This window comes from Brachyistius frenatus, unplaced genomic scaffold (genome assembly GCF_029030835.1).
Source record: "Brachyistius frenatus isolate BFR_SWC_R1_liver_20210118 unplaced genomic scaffold, ASM2903083v1 Contig_24, whole genome shotgun sequence".
In the NCBI taxonomy this organism is placed as follows: domain Eukaryota; kingdom Metazoa; phylum Chordata; class Actinopteri; family Embiotocidae; genus Brachyistius; species Brachyistius frenatus.
Window position 1 is genome coordinate 3,081,737 of NW_027210623.1, and position 16,860 is coordinate 3,098,596.

At 41.2% G+C, this 16,860-nt stretch overlaps 1 protein-coding gene across 2 annotated transcripts; it reads left to right on the forward strand.

The window, feature by feature from the left end:
- Window positions 1-1,036: 1,036 nt before the first annotated feature.
- tgfbrap1 (transforming growth factor, beta receptor associated protein 1) lies at window positions 1,037-11,903 on the forward strand. 2 transcript variants are annotated; one of them, XM_069697785.1, is made up of 13 exons: window positions 1,037-1,255; window positions 3,374-4,089; window positions 4,532-4,726; window positions 5,510-5,664; window positions 5,825-5,907; window positions 6,559-6,739; window positions 6,866-7,026; window positions 7,504-7,561; window positions 7,671-7,814; window positions 8,187-8,330; window positions 9,211-9,370; window positions 9,543-10,009; window positions 10,753-11,903. In XM_069697785.1, exons 2-13 carry the CDS (start codon window positions 3,393-3,395, stop codon window positions 10,939-10,941), a joined length of 2,634 nt encoding a protein of 877 aa, XP_069553886.1. In that variant the 5' UTR covers window positions 1,037-1,255; window positions 3,374-3,392; the 3' UTR covers window positions 10,942-11,903. The 2 variants fall into 2 exon arrangements, with proteins under 2 accessions (XP_069553886.1, XP_069553887.1); XM_069697786.1 differs by having other exon boundaries at window positions 3,379-4,089.
- The last annotated feature ends 4,957 nt before the right edge of the window (window positions 11,904-16,860 follow it).

Below are 16,860 nucleotides of genomic sequence, written 5' to 3' on the forward strand. Positions count from 1 at the left end.
TGTCCCAAATTTTGAGACGCCGTGGGTGTTCTCGAAACATCAAAATACAAGCATCACAGCAATGCATCTCTTATGAAATGAATTAAATATTTCTGTTTGGTTAAAACATTTAGCATACGAAGATTTATGTTGAGCACGTTGATGAATATGTCAGGTAATTAAAAACGGCTATTTATGTTCACTTCAATATATTTGTACACTGTTTTATAAGGATTTTTATATGATCAAGTACCAGCAACTCGGACAAACTGTAAACAAATCTGTTGTGTGAAGATTATAAAAATTGCCACCGGTGTTGGAAGAAGTATTCAGGTCGTTCACTTAAGTAAAAGTAAATACTAAAATATTCCACTAGAAGTAAAAGCCCTGCAGTCAAAACCTTACTCAAGTAAACGTCTGTAAATATTATAAGCAAAATGTACTTAAAGTGTTAAAAATTAAAAGTACACGGTGCATCAATGTTTCACAATTGAATATGTCAAAAGCAATGCATCATAATCCATAAAATCATCACACGTTTGTATTGTTTCTGTTTCCGTAAGAACCACGTAACTCTAAAGAGTCAACAAGCAGTGAAAGTTGAAGGTTGCATAAAATGGAAATACTCTAGTAAAGTACAAGTACCTTGAAATTGTACTCAAGTACAGTACTTGAGTAAACGTACCTTGTTACATCCGACCACTGCTTGCCACGATTGATCCACAACTGCTTCAGAAACCAATGTTAAGAAGTCAGTTTTGGTTGTTTGTATATAATATATATATATATATATATATATATATACTGTACATACTGTATATACTGTGCATTTTATATTTAATATATATATATTTTTTTACTGCTATTTTATTGCTTTTTATTATTCTATTATTATCTTATTGCTTCCTGTATGCTGCTGTAGAAAAACATTTCCCCTCGGGGATTAATAAAGTAACTACCTAACCTAACCAAAGCGTTTAAGAAATCCTCTGCGACAACTCATCCTCCCGCCTCCTTGCTGGACGGTCTTTGAACGCACCCCGGTATCACCGGCGGAGGGTTCAACGCGAATGGGCGTTTCGTTTCGTTTGTCCCGGACACGGAAGACCCGACGCGACCGCTTGAAAAGCCGTAATTCCTGACAAGCCTGCGCGGTGCCGAGCCGAGCCGAGCGCCACGACTATGTGGACGTTTTAATCTGAACCGGGTGCCACGGCCGCTGTTTTCCGAGCAGCGAGGCTCGCCTGCTGGTGGTGATCCGGCCTGCCGTCCTGAGGTAGGTTAACCCCGGCTTAGCGCCGACAGACCCCCGGGTGGAGCTCCGGAGGGACCTGGGCAGGCAGAGCATCGTCCTCCGGGGAGGGTCCGCCGACTGGAAACTCGTTGCTTTTTGTTTTTGTTTTGTTTTGTTCGTAACCACACGACCTGTATAAACATATTCTGAACACATTTAAAAAAAAAAAAAAAAGAGAAGAAGAAATAAAAAGTCATATTAAAAATCGAGCATAGCTCTAATTAGCTTCCTAGCTATTAGCTCGACGTTGGCTTAGCTAGCTGGCCCAGAAGCTGACTAATCAATAAAATAAATTAAAAAAAAACAACACGGACTTTTTCTCATATGCTTTACTTATATCATCATGCGAGCAAAACGTCTTCCCTCCTGACGGTACGTGTTCACAGGTGAACTTATTTTTGCTGCTGTCTTTAGCGTCCGGATTTGGGAAGCTAGCAGGCGCTAACGTCATTAGCTGTGTCTGTTTGAGAGAGAGAGAGAGAGAGAGAGAGAGTCAGCTCAGTGGCTTTCAAGATTGTTGACAATTAAATCCTGGCTGGACTTAAACCAGAGTCAAACCGATATGTGGAGGGGCAAACCTGGCTTTTAACCACATTACGAAGGAGAGTTCGGTGAAGAAGAGGATTACACAATATAATATATATAACCAGCACAGACAACTCCTAAGTCATGCTTCATATGTAAACATGGGCTTCATATGTAAACATGTGCTTCATATGTAAACATGTGCTGTGATCTACATTCATCTGTGGGGTCACACAGACTGACACACACTTTTCAGCCAGTGCTGATCTATGTAAGACGCGCTCAACTCAAATATAACACTTTTTGTTTCTGCTCCCATTTTTTTTTTTCATGAATTAAAGTAAAAGATCTAAGACTTTATTTTAAGGTCACGAAAGGTTTATTAATTTTTTTCTCAAATTTGGTCAAATCTGTGTTATTTAGCACCCTACCTTTTTGCCAAAAATAATCCCTATAGGTGTGGTATTTAAAGATGCTGATTAAGCAGCAGGATCAGTGCACAGGTGTGCCTTGGGTCGGTCGTAATAAAATAATATTTTTATTATTATTTATTATTTAATAATTATTTACTATTTATTTTATTATTATTTATTATTACTATTTAATAATAATATTTAAAAAATATTTAACATTGGATATTTATTTTTAAATAAATAAAATAATATTTTTTTAATAAAATAAAATCCAGTGTGGACCACCACACTGGATCGTCTGAGACCAACCACCCAGACAGCCGATGCAGCGGTTGGTTTTCACAACTGAAGAATTTCTACACAAACTGTCAGAAAACTGTCTCGGGGAAGCTCATCTGACCTCTGGCCATCCTCACCGGGGTCTTGACCTGGCTGAGATTCGTCGTCGTCGTCGTCACCGTCTCGAGTGGGCAGATTCTCACCTTCGATGCCATCTGGAGAAGTGTTCTCCTCGCAGACGAGTCCTGGTTCACGCCGTACCCGGCAGATGGCCGACAGCATGGATGGCAAAACAGTCTTTCAACATAAAACTGTTCATTTTTAGAGTGGCGTTTTATTGTGACCAGTCCAAGACACACCTGTACAATGATCATGATGTTTGTTCATCTTATTGATGTGTCAGGTGGTTGGATTATCTTGGGAAAGGTGAAGTGCTCACTAAGAGAGGTTTTCACAAATTTGTGAATTCAATTTTAGCGAAATAAACCTTTTGTATAAAAGTCTCAGATCTTTTAAGTGAACTGAAGTGGCATTGCATTTCTATTTTTGTTGTGTGTGACTAGCCCTAAAGGATGTAAAGTGTATTTCATTCACAACTCACCCAAATCGCTAACCAAATACAAAGATCAGTTTCTGCAGCCAAAGGCTTAAATGCAACATCATAACCGAAAACAAACTAAACTCTGTGTGCACACTCGATACATATTGTGATCAAATGTCTGAACGTCCTTAAAGCAGAATCGGTCCTGAGTTTGTTGTTGATAAGGGACACGCCCAGTGAATTAATAATGTATCACAGGAAAGTCTTGTGCAGTAACCTTCATATTGACCATGTGAATTAGTCTGCAGGTTTGTTGACACCTGTCTGTTTTGTATCCTGTAGTGTAGATGCCTTGGCTGAGATGAGTGTGAAGGCTTTTGAGCTTGTCCCCGCTGTGGAGCGAGACCTCCTCATGGGCGACAAAGCTCGCATCAACATCGAGTGCATCGAATGCTGCGGAAAGCACTTGTACGTGGGCACCAACGACTGCTTCATCCACCATTTCCTGCTGGACGAGGTCTCTTCCTCCAAAGGGAAACTGAGCTACGTGGCTCAGAAGCTGCTGCACAAATACCTGGGCCTCAAGAAACCAGTGGCTGAGCTGCGGGCCGCTTCTGCTTTGGAGCGTCTGATAGTGCTCTGCGATGGGATAGTGTTCCTTGTGGACATGGGGACGCTGGAGACCGTGCCCTCTGCGGCAGGAGGCGGAGCCAAGATCCGAAGCGTGACGGCATTCTGCATCAACGAGAACCCGGTGAACGGGGAACCCTTCTGTGTGGAAATGGGCGTCCTCTCCTCCAAGCGGCGGACCGTGCAGATTTACATGGTGTATGAGGACAGAGTGCAGCTGGTCAAAGAGGTGACCACTCCCGAGCAGCCCTGCGCCGTCAGTCTTGATGGTTACTTCTTGTGCCTGGCTCTCACGACGCAGTACATGATCTTTAATTACAACACGGGAGCCTCCCAAGACCTCTTCCCGTACAACAGCGAGGAGAGGAGGCCCATCGTGAAGAGGATCAGCCGGGAGGAGTTCCTCTTAGCAGCTCCCGGTGGTCTGGGTAAGCCCGAACAGAAACGGGGTATCTGTAGGACCGTTTTCATGCTTCCAGCTAAAGTCTCTTAAAAATGCAGAACTTGTTGTTTTGCACTGTTGTCCTAATGTCTTCTCCCAGTTGTGATTGCCAGTTTCCCATTTTGTTTTAATGTTTAATGTATTTTCTTTATAAAGCTGTTGTAAGTATATTCAAAGTTTCTGTTATTATTGGCAGTAAAATCTGTAAAATGACTTTGATTCTGCTGATTGGTTTAATCTTTAAGCACCTGGAAACCAAGTGTTGTTTATTTCATAGATATTTAGTCTATTAACTCTCAGGCTGACTTCCATATCTGCCTGTTTGTCATTCGGATTTCTTATATTTATCGAAAGTTACACTCGTGTTTGTGTAGTTAAGTGAATTCTTGGTTGACATGTCCTCGCCTCTCTCCACATCCCACCTCCAGGAATGTTTGCCAACGCAGAAGGGATTTCTCAGCGGGCTCCGGTCAACTGGTCGGAGAGTGTGATCGGTGCCGCCGTGTGTTTTCCCTACGTGGTGGCTTTGGATGAGAGCTTCATCACCATCCACAGCATGTTGGACCAGCAACTCAAACAGACCCTTTCGTTCAGGGATGGACACATTCTGCAAGACTTTGAAGGTATCTGCACGTAGCGCTTAAACTGTGTCGTCTAATCAAACCACATGTTTACCAAAAGAAATCACAAAGAGGAGTCCGAATCTCAGTGATGCCCCTTTTATTTATTTTTTTATTATTTATAGAAGTTTAATAAATTGTCTTTTGTTAATAAATAGTCGGTATAATGTAAAAGGAAGGTGAAGAACTGATGTGAAGCTTCATCTAAAATAAGCAATATGTTTACTATTTTACTATTAAGAGCCCATCAGCTGCTAATATAACCTCACAGTTCCCTGACAAATGGAACTGGAAAACAGACATTGGTTTATAGGTCGTCCGGGGTTGGAAAGAGACATTGCTTTGCTTAGCTGGACTAAGAAAACAAAAGCTTTTAACAGAAAGCGTCTGGAAACTGTACAGCTGCACGCTGAGGTCTTGACTTTTAATGGGATTTGAAGCACTACCAAACATTTCCTATTACAGAGAAAATTTCAGTTCAGTGTTACAATAAAGATATCACTTGGCTTATCTTTAAAAATGAATAAAGTTCAAGCACAACATGCATTCCCATATGCTTAAATTGAACCAAGCCCTGAGCTGAAGCAGGAAGCTGTCAGGGTTTTAAAGAGCTGTGTGTGACCCCTGGTTTTTCTGCACTCATAAATCTGTCTCCTTCCATCGCTGAACAGTTTTTAAAGCCGATTGTGTCGGACACGGGATTAAAACGAGGCAGAGTCTAAGGATCGTTTATGAATAATTCACTTGTGAAATCCGTATCTGACCCGTTAGCGTTGTGTGTTTCAGGGAAGGTCATTCTGGCTTCGACTAAGGCCGTGTACGTCCTTGTTCCGCTGCCGCTGGAGAGGCAGATTCAAGACTTACTGGCCAGTCACAGAGTGGAGGAGGCGCTCGTCCTCACAGAGGGAGCACAGAGGAATATTCCCAAAGACAAGTTCCAGGTAACAAATTATGGGCTGTTTGGATTCAGGAGGTTGAAGTATGTAGAAAAGATTATGTTGAATCTTGATTTTTTTTTTTTTTTTTTTTTTTTATCTGATTTACATTATTGACAGTATTTTTATAAACTATCTTCTGTGCTGTCACTTTCTGCTCAAACAGATATTGCACAAAAGAATCCTCCAGCAGGCAGGTTTCATACAGTTTGGCCAACTTCAGTTTCTGGAAGCAAAAGAACACTTCAGGTACAAATGGCCTCCACATTTCCCTCAAAGTTATACATGACCATTTAGATTCAGTTATAGATATCGTAATAGGGCGTTTAACTTCCATTTGACTGATATTACTGCCGTCTTTGAACCCACACATTCATGCACATATTAAGCATTTGCTTTTTCATTTTCTGGCAAAAACCTTTCAGAGAACTCAAACTTTCTTAAGATTTCAGGAGCTGTGTCCCATATCTCTATATATATAAATAACTTTTAAATTTGATATAAATTTTGGTTACTTGACAATAGCAGCTACACCACAAGTGGTCAAAGCTGTTTCTGCACTTCAGTGTAGCTTTAGTAGGAACCTTCAGTTGCTATATTTGCAATCACTTCATAGCTTCATAATTTTGTGACGCACCACCAAATGTTTCCACTTTGTGTTTTCCTGTTCAGAAATTTTGCCATGGACAGAGACTTGAGATTTACTTTTAGTTCAAATCTCCTGGAATTTTAATAACATTCTTTTGATTGTCCATCAATTTGTATTTTCCTGACGTACTAATACAAATAGAAATTTAGAATTATGGTAACAATTGAGCTTAAGGCGGCTGACTGCTGCTCTTCCTCTCATCTTCTGGCCTTTAGTTCCTGATTGCCTCAATCTTGCCGTTGCATTTTCAGGAAGGGTCAGCTGGATGTGCGGGAGCTGATATCGCTCTACCCGTTACTGCTGCCTGCTTCATCTTCGTTCAGCCGCTGCCACCCTCCTCTCCACGAGTTTGCAGATCTCAACCACCTCGCGCAGGGCGACCAAGGCAAAGTGCTGCAATGCAAGAAATTCCTCATCAGCTATTTAGGAGAGGTAACTGGATTAAAAAAATTTAAAAAAAACGGACTGATTTACACTAAATTATGCAGTGAGTTCACAGTCAGAAGTTTTTATAACACTGTATATCCATTTCATAATGTTCCTCATCTGTTCACGCAGGTACGAAGCACAGAGGTGGCGAACGGCTGCAGAGAGGACGTGGACACGGCGCTGTTGAAGCTCTACGCTGAACAGGATCACGAGAGCCTTCTCGACCTCCTCGCTTCAGAGAATGCCTGCGTGCTAGCAGACAGCGTCCCATGGCTGGAGAAATATCACAAGTGTGTATACTCCTAATGTTTACATAAGCTAAATAACTGGTCACGTTTGCATTTCAACGCAGTTCCTGCTCTAATTGAGGGCGTCACTTCTGAAGAAACTCCGTAACTTGAACATGCCCGTTCATCTGAAATATTCTAGAACTGTTGCTTTATTGTGAGTAATTTGACTGCCATAGAAAGAGTGATTATGTTAAATTAGCCGTCTCCCTTTTGTCATATAAATTGTTTAAAATTGTGGGAATTAGCAGGAAAAAAAATAACTCCGGGATCACTGGGAATCGTTGTGATTTTAATTATTGCGGCTCTACAATTCCTAGTGGGACAGACTGAGATAAGGGCTTTGTTGGGTAAATAATAATTAACTCCCTGCTAAAGCTTTAATACTGTGTCCAGTTTAGTCAAGCCAATTTAATTACTTTGTACAAAAAATTTAATCTTCCAGCCGAGGTTTTGCTTCATTCAGTCTTTCTCTCTCAGATATTTTGCACTTGGGCTGCTCTATCATTACAATGGTCAGGATTCAGCAGCACTTCAGGTACGTGTGTGTAAATTTAGTCTCTTAATGGCTCTCAGAAGAATCAGCACCGACATATTTTTACATGTTTAGGGCTTTTAACATTGTACCTTTTTTCTTTTTGTAACAGTTGTGGATTCGTGTAGTTGATGGGGAGCTGCAGGATGCCACAAGATCTGATCTGTACGAGTACATTGTGGACTTTCTCTACTCTTCCTCCAATCTGGACCTTGTATGGAAGTACGCAGACTGGGCCCTGCGGAAGGATCCCACCGTAGGTTACCAAAAATGTAACTCCGCTGTCAAATTATTCATGTCGGTCAACTAGATGTTTTGGAGAGATGTGATCTGTCACTTTCCAGTGCTCACAAAACATTTCTTCACTTTCTTATTAAGTAAATAAATAGGGGGCTTATTTTATATAGTGGCATATAGTTCTATTTATGTGTGACTTGTATGGAATAATTATAGTAAAAAACTTTTTGCAGTACAATGTCTTGATAAACTGTGAGTTGTTGAGCTTCTGCAAGCTTTCTCCTTAGCTGCAGATTATTGACATCATTTTTTTTTTTTTTGTGTGTGGACGTAACGCCCAAAGTGTCAGCGCTATGGTGGTAATACTCTTGCTTTTCTTTTTTGTTCATAGATAGGTGTCCACATCTTTACTAAGAGGCCTGCCGGGAAAGATCAGTCGGAGTTGAACCACGATGATGTCATCACTTACCTGGAAAAGCACAGCGGGGCGCTGCTTCTCTACTTGGAACACCTGGTGCTGGGGAGACGGATACAGGTACAGATGTGACGGAGTGACTGCGATGAAAGAGACCTGGAAGCCTGTGGTGCAGCTCGTACGCTGCGTCTACACAGAAGGCTTCGCGTTATCAACACGGTGGCGACGCAGCAGCTCTGGAGGTGCTCTGCATTAAAAGGGTGTTTCTATGGAGTCGTTACGCCACCGTGCCGAGACCTGCATTAAATATGACGGTCCGTTCCATCAGACGGATGAAAACTGCAGCTGAAACTCTTTCTGTGTTAAAACATCTTCAGTGGTGACACTGTTGAAGTGTCCTTGAGCCAAACACAAACTCCGTGTTAGCCGCCGACATGCTGTGTTGTAACTGATCCAGCATCCAAGCATCAGAAGAGGAATTGCCCTGCAGTGTCGCTTCACCAAAGCACTGAGCCACATTATTATCATGGCTATACTTGTGGGAATAGATGGTTCAATGTTTGCATGAGTTTTTAAAGCCTAATTTAACCGTGATGTTTGCACTTGGAGCAGTGCTCTTTTTCACGAGTGCCCGGCTCGACGCTCTCGCAGCTTCACACGTAGACACGTCTCAGTGTTACCACAGTCTGATCTGTGGGTTACTGACACGCTCCACTCTAGTAGCTGGGGGATAAGGGCTCTTTCTTACGGACATGTCAAAATTTGGTTATGAAGGTGGGACTGAGGACGTCCTTTCTTTCCTTTTGGTATCTACCATCAAACACGGTCTCTGTTTTGTTTGATCTTCTGCGGTGTGGTTTTAAACCTAACGCTTCAGATTCAGCTAAACACAACAGTGCTGAATCAAGTTAATATCTGGATATTACCACAATAGTTGTTTTTGTTTCCTCGTGACCGTTTCATTAATATTAATTGTTACCGTCCATGTTTGTGGATGCAGAAGGAGAAGTTCCACACACACCTGGCTGTGTTGTACCTGAAGAGGGTTTTGTCGTTGCTGTCAGAGTCGCCAACAGATGAAGAGCAGCTGACCAAAGCGAGAGAGAGACTCCAGGCTCTGCTCAGGGAGTCCAGCCTGTACCGTGTACAGTATCTTTTAGGTGAGACATTCATCTTCCTTCTTTTTTTAAATGTTTTTATACCCGCTCTTTGAAGATTTAAATCAAGACGTTATGTAGTCACTAAGCTGTAATGATGTTTAGTCATCGTACAACTGAAAGAGATTGTTTGGCAGGTTTTGACCCTCAGTGTTTTGCGTTCTGCTCTGTTTAGGTAAAATGGAGGACTGTGAACAACTGATGCTCGAGCGTGCGACACTACACGGAAAACTAGAGGAGCACGACAAAGCACTGCACATCCTGGTGCACAAGCTCAGAGACTTCCCGTCCGCTGAGGCCTTCTGTACGTGGGCCTCCTCTTGTCGAGACGCCGCGTACCGTCAGCAGCTCTTCCACCTGCTCCTGGAGGTCTATCTCGACGGGAGTGTTTCTGAAAGAGCTCAGACGGCAGCAGGAGGTGGCAGCGGCGAGCTGGAGATGGCGGCGGTGGACCTCCTGAACCGGCACGGCGAGGTGTTTGATGGAGCGCGTGTCCTGCGAATGCTCCCCGATGGTTGGTCGCTGCAGCTGCTGCGGCCCTTTCTGGGTCGAGCCGTAAGGGCCAGTATGCACACCTGCCGCACCACCCGCATCGCTGTGGGCCTCGCCCACTCTGAAAACCTCCAGCTGCTGCATGACAGGGTGAGAAACGCATTATATATTGCATATAATGTGCCAGTTGGTTAAATACGTAAATACTTAATTCTTCTTTTAACTGCTATACTTTTTTAGTGCGTTGTTTTACAGGCAGAAATTATGGCCATTAGTTTCACAATAACGATGATAACCGCTACAACTACAGAATTTGTTCCAAAGATATTCACGAAGTTACATTTATCTCAATACCGCTATAATTATGAGAAAACCAGTGAAATGAACAACTGAAATTGAGCTGTAAAGATTAGTAATTTAATCGATGGACAGACAATTGGTCAGAAACTACTTTCATCATCAATGAATGGTTCGAGTCATTTTTACAAACAAAAATGACAAACATTCGCTTCTCCAGTGTGGTTATTTAATGCTTTTTGCTGTCGAACAGAATGAGATATAAACTGTCTTTTTATTCTGACATTCTGTAGATAAAACGTTTTATCAATAACTCAAAAAGATAAGTGGCATATTTAATTGGTATGGGAAATAATCATCTAGATTTAAACTTGAGTACAAAATAGAGAACTTGAGTTTTTGAGCTAAAATCTGAGCTCTAAAACAATCAGATCTGTCCCAGTAATGAGACGGAGCAGAATTGCTTCACAAATCAATAATAATTATTGACAGTTACTCATCTTAGTGGTTGGAATTTTGAACTCATTTTTAAGTGTGTTAAGTGCTCATTGCTGCGTTGTCTCATCGTAACTCTGACGTATTTGTTTGTCCTCCAGTTGAAAGAGCGTAAGAAACCCATCTTTGTGTCTGAAAAGAAGGGATGCCACCTGTGCCACAACACCTTCAGTGAGCCGAGCGTGGTGTGTCTGCCGGGCGGAGTTCCCGTCCACACTCACTGTGTCGCACAGAGAGTAAGAGACTCTCCCACAAAGAGACAGTTGACTAATAGCAGTAACCACACGTGAGGCTCGACCTTTCAAACTATCATGTGATCTCTGATCGGAAGTACCAAACTACAGCAGGACGCGCTGAGATTTTCGACGTAGAGGACTGTGGGAATAACAAAAAGCACAGAACACCGTAGCAGATCCTGCTATGGAAACTGGAGTTGACAGGAAACACGAAGAAAGCTGAGCGAGTGTGTTTGTGTACGTGTGCGAGGGGGGAGCGGATGATTTCAGCTATTTATTCATGTGCTGCAGTTAAACCACACTTTGAGTTCTGTGCCCGTCCTCGTCTTCGCTCGTACAGTTTTAAAGCTGAATTTGAGAAACTGCTTGAACTGCAGAACACACACACACACACTATTTGAATCCTGTTGCAAATATTTCCGAAGCATGAATAGTATCCCAGCTCTCGCGGTTCTGGTCTCATCAGCTCATGTGGGTATTGTATAAATACTGTCCTGACTTGCACATTGCAGCGTTGGGTTTAAATGTGAAATACTACTAAGACTCTTCAGCACGGACGGAAACAGAGTCTTTTATGTTTATCTTTTACACTCTGTTCTGATTTGGTTTCACTGCTTGCTGCTTTTCCACCTCAGCCAGATGAGCGATGGGTGTTGTATTTCAGTCGGTGACTTACCACCAACAATTTGATCTTGAATGTCCTCTTATGAAGGTTTGAAACCTTGTCACGTGTATCGTCTGTGGAGCCACAACAGTGTAACACACTAAATGACATCTTCCATCGCTCCACTAATCATCAGTAAGTGTAATTGGAGATTCAGCACTCATACTGCGCCACGGACCAATCAAACTGACCTTCTACAACTTGCACAAATTCAATAATCTTTACTGATGATATAGACACATTGTGAAACGTGACAGAAAACGTTATGGCCCAGTTAGAAGTGGCAAACCATGTGAAATCAAGCTTCATCAATTTTGTCTTTGGGTAAAATAAATCAAGAGGGATCTTCGCTGCCCGTCTGCCATCATACATCATTTTTCTTTCAATGACTACGGTACAAGTAGAGAAATATAAAGAATATACAACAAAACCGAGCACACGTCTGCGTAGAAACACCAAAATGTTAAATGATTCAAAATAGAGCCATCTGAAAACAATTGCATTACTATTTAGTTGATGGGTATTTGATCTTATGTATATTTAAAAGATACGGGTCCGATGAACTAACCCTGAAAATACGAGCCCCAAATTACAACCGCAATGCAACAGCTGTCATTTCACCAGTGACCACTGCAACGAATGTCCAGTTAGGGTAAATCAAGGCTTTAAAAGGACATCAGCTTTTTCAGCTCTGGCCTGTTGCGTTTAATACGACATGGCTCCACGTGGTAAGGAATAAGGAACAGATTGTGAGAAAGGTGGGAGGGTAGAAGAGCATCCGTGGGCTGCTGTAGATGAGCAGAAACCGCTGCAGCAGTAAGAGCCGTGCTACCAATAACAAGGTGCAGTGGCCGAAAAAAAGACGCCACCTTGCACTGAAAAAGAGACGGGTTAGTTGGCAACGCAAAGGAAGCGGCATGAAGTTAACTTCTTCGATCAGCCTCCAAAAAGAAAACTATTTTTCACAAAAGATTCAAGTTTGACAAAGAAGATGAGAAGAAGCCTAATGAATATTGGCAGCACATTCTTTAATTAGACGTAACACGAGACATTTGTTTGGATCAGCATGTTTGGCACAGATCTGCCAGGACTACAGTGTTGGCTGTCAAATATGGAGGTGAGAATGCAAAAGGAGTTGGGGGAGATGACATTTACAGCTGGCACGATGAATGCAAGTTTGTACACAAATAATAAATTTAAAAAAAGAGTCCCAGTCCTTAAAAGCTTGGCAGGAGAGGAATTTCTCAACGTGAAATGAATCCCAAACACACAGAAGTGATAACGACGACCTGGCCAAGTGTGTCCCCTGACTTGAACTACTTTGGAGTATTTTCAAGCAGAAGGTAGAACAACAAAACCCGTCCAGTTAACAAAGATTCATCTGTGAAGAAAGGAAGAACATCTGTCTACAGATTTGTGCAAGATTTTACAGGAGGCTTGAATCTGTCATCAAAAATCAAAATGTTAAAAAGTAAAGAGAGGAATCTCACTAATGAAGGTTTTACTAAAGGGCCTATTTGCAATGTAGTCTGACCCTGAGCTTCTTGTTTTGATTTTACTTGATTAAATACCCGACACTTCAGTTATTGAAAGATACAGTTTTGAATCATTTAACGTTGTTGCAATGTGGGAAGGTTAAATAGAATTTAGAGATGTCATGTAAAGACTTTTTATTCTGAAATTAAATGGCTCGAATCTTGGGGAGGTAATTTGCTTCAAATGGGCAAAGAAGAATTTCCTTTTTTCAAAATCAAACAAAACAAAAATACTGTGAGATAATTGTAACTGAACTCTGTTATTTGAGGGTAAATCCCTTGCTTTTTCACAGTTTCCGTCCTTTTTTTTGTTGCAAGCTGTTAAAACGTATTTGGCCACCAGATGGCAGTAACATACCGAACAAATGGAATGAACCACAGCTTCCAATATTTTATAGTCTTCTTTACCTTCGCTCTATTTATAAATTTTTTTCATGTCAAACTCCACAATCCTCTCAGACCCTCCCTGGCCGGTGTTAAAACAAAATGCTTCGACTCGTTGGAATAATGAATAGTTGCAAACTGCTAGTTGCATCACGGACACTGACAGCATTGACCTGAAACTTCCAGGTTAAGTGGTCGATATCAGCAAAGATGAGTTTCTCCTGCATTTCTAATGACAGTAACAGATGACTATAATACACATTCCTGCACTTCACTTGACCCTTAAACCTTTTTTTTTAATTTTTTTTTATTTATTTCATGTTTGACAGTTGGGATAAAACAAAAACTTTTATCTGCCACTGCTTTAAAGGCTCAACATCAAACAGTACGGTTTAATACATCTCTGCTTTCAAACCTGTGTCCTCCACAGCTCTGGAGTTACGGCTTTAACCTTTGAGTCATGACACTTCTAAAAAAAAAAAAAAAACTGAAAAGAAATGGACGTCAGCCTCACAATGAAGCCCTGAAAGTCTTTGTTCTTTACTGCTTTCTAAACGTCATGTATGTGTCAGATAACAATAAAGGGCAGCAGCGGGTAACTTTTGCCTGGTGCATATAATCTGTTTCAAAATCAGAAATATGTTATTTACTTAATTTAGCTAAATTACATCAAAATTGAAGATATTTTCTGGAAAAAAAAAACATCTGGTTATGATGCTTTATAAAAACAAAGTGTCAAAACGGTTTCACTTTGAAAAACTGTGTTATCTAAAGTGGCAGAAGATGCACGAACATGACTGAACAGAGGAATGAGGGAAAACCCTGACTAACTAAACATGATTATGTAAATCTGTTGCGCACAAAATACACCCACAAGTTAAATCACAGTTTTTTTTTAACACTGCCGTCCTCGACATGTGCGTCCAGGTTTACAGTGAGAAACAAAACGGTCTTTTTCTAAGTATTGTCAGTTTCTAGTTATGAGTAACACGACACAAACAAACAGACGCTTGTTTATTTATTTTTGACAAACTCAGTTGTCCAACCTACTATAACACGTCTGTGGTTGGTGTTTGTGCTTGTCTCTCTGGTGCCTGTGCGGTTGATGCCAGCTAATTGCATTGTGCAAACATTATGACTATTTTTCTAACGTGGAACTCTGAACATTGTCGATGCAGAAGGTTTGACTCACGTTCCATCACTCAAATTCACAGCTTACCCACAGCATCTTTCCAGCTGAAGAATTTAATCGTAGCTTGCTTTAAAGGCCTCCTCACCATGACTTCAAATAATAGAAAAAAAAATACAAAATAGTCATGTGAAAACTATGCTATTGTATTTTATAAATATATGTATACTGTATATACTGCATTTGTACCTGTTTGTTGCTTTCTAAATCAATGCCAGTGTGGATGGAGTGTAAAACACTGTGAATCCGTCCCATTTTAATAAACATGAAACTGAATATGGATTCATGGAGTATGTTGTTGGGTACTAACTAACCTACTAACTGTGTTGACTGCAGGTTGTTTGAGTGTTAAGGTAGTGGGTCTGGCTCATAACCTGCCTCTGTATCTCTATATACAACATCTGAAAATGTGTTAACATACTTTCTTACCGTTCAGTTTACTTGAAAATATTAATCAGATTTAGTTTATATTTTAATTTCCTTGTGACCGTGTAAAATGTAGCTCTGTCCAAGTGAAGTATAAGTGCTAGACAAGTAAATTATTATTATTATAACAACAGAATCTGATAAATACAATACCAATTTGTTATTATAGCATAAACAGTGTTATATTATTTTAAGTACTATAAAAAGAATAGTATTTAAGTACTATAAGTCAGTAGAATCAAGTAAAAAAATAACAAAGGGTCAGATGTCAAAACAGAAATCAATAGCCCATGGATGCTTTTGTAAATGTCCAAAGCTTGTTTTGGCTTTTTGGACATTTCAATTATTTCTCAAAATATAGCAATTTATTCACGCAAACTACATTGCTGAACATCATCATTCAACATCAAGATGCTAATCAGACACCGTGATTATGGGACCGGTCACAATGAAAGGCCAACTCTAAAATGTGCTGTTGAAAAATGGGAGCAAAAATAACTGCTGATTCATGTTTTTGTGAAGTGTACAGCTGTAAGATATGCAGATTTTGAGATCATCCTGGTTTGTAATTAACGCATGGTAACATCTTTTAATCTTTTTTTGCTCTCTTTTTTTCTACTTAGTTTTGGTGAAGATCCATTAAAAGATGCCTCCGGCATTCAAGAGGAAACAGGCAGAGGAGAGACTCCTGGCTGCATGACGAGACTGCAAACAAATTGGAAACCTGCATTGAATATGATTCTGATGGTGCTTTTTGTTACTGTGACAGTCGTCCTCTCAGGTCAGGTAAATAAACAACAAAGCCAGAGAGCAGAAGTACAGAACATGGCAGCGGAGATATTCACGGCACGGAGTAACACCGAGCAGTTGAAAAAAAGAAAACCATCAGCTGCAGCAAACTTTGTAACTCCATTTATCAAAACTTCCCCAAGCTGGGAAATAACTTTGACCACCTGAAGCTCCTCTTAAACACCACTTTGCTCAATGTGACCTTATTGTCAGCTGAAACAAACCCAGCTGAGTCAACTTCTGATCAACACATTGCAAGAAAAAAACAGCTAAACATGCTTCTAAATTGGAGCCTGGAAGACAGCTACCTCGTGGAAGAGGAGAACAGACGACTGAACGGGCTCCTGAACAAATCACTGCAGCTTATCAAGATGGCAGCTGCAGAAAATAACAAGTTGCACCTGCTGTTAAACAATGAGCAGCAAATCTCTGGACAGCTGGAGGCAAAAAAAAAAAAAAAAAATACAACAGCAGCGCTCAATCCTGTTCTCCAAAAAAAACAACAACATCGTTCCTCTGGAGATTCTGTAACAACGACACACTGCAGTGTTCGTGCTGCCGGCCCGGTGGAGCACTCTGCTTCCTCCTCTCCTCACAAAGAAAGAAGTGGGAAAGTGCTCGCAGGGACTGTTTTGACATGGGTGTGTGTGTGTGTGTGTGTGTGTGTGGGGGGGGGGGTGACTTGGCTGTTGGGTTGAATCCTGAAGACCAGGCGTTCTTGACTAACATGACTTTTCAGTTTTTACAGCAGCACCTTTAAGAAAGACTCCACTCAGCGTGGATCGGGTTGCAGGACATGGTGAAGGAGGACTCCCACTTCTGGGTCAATGGCAACAAAGTCCGTCCGGATGTCATTGACTGGAGGTCTCTGGAGGCAAACAACGCCATTGCCTCCTGGGATAAGGAGCACTCAGGACAGGACTGCGTTGCCATTGTGCCGCTGAAAAACACTGAAGCCGAGGACTGGTTGAACTCCTGGGATGATA

Bases quoted from the DNA above. Each gene is read 5' to 3' on its own strand.
- tgfbrap1 (XM_069697785.1), top strand. From the start codon at position 3,393: ATGAGTGTGAAGGCTTTTGAGCTTGTCCCCGCTGTGGAGCGAGACCTC. The intron at 5,665-5,824 runs GTAACAAATTAT...CTGCTCAAACAG, and splicing joins TTCCCAAAGACAAGTTCCAG to ATATTGCACAAAAGAATCCT. The intron at 7,815-8,186 runs GTAGGTTACCAA...TTTTGTTCATAG, and splicing joins CCCTGCGGAAGGATCCCACC to ATAGGTGTCCACATCTTTAC.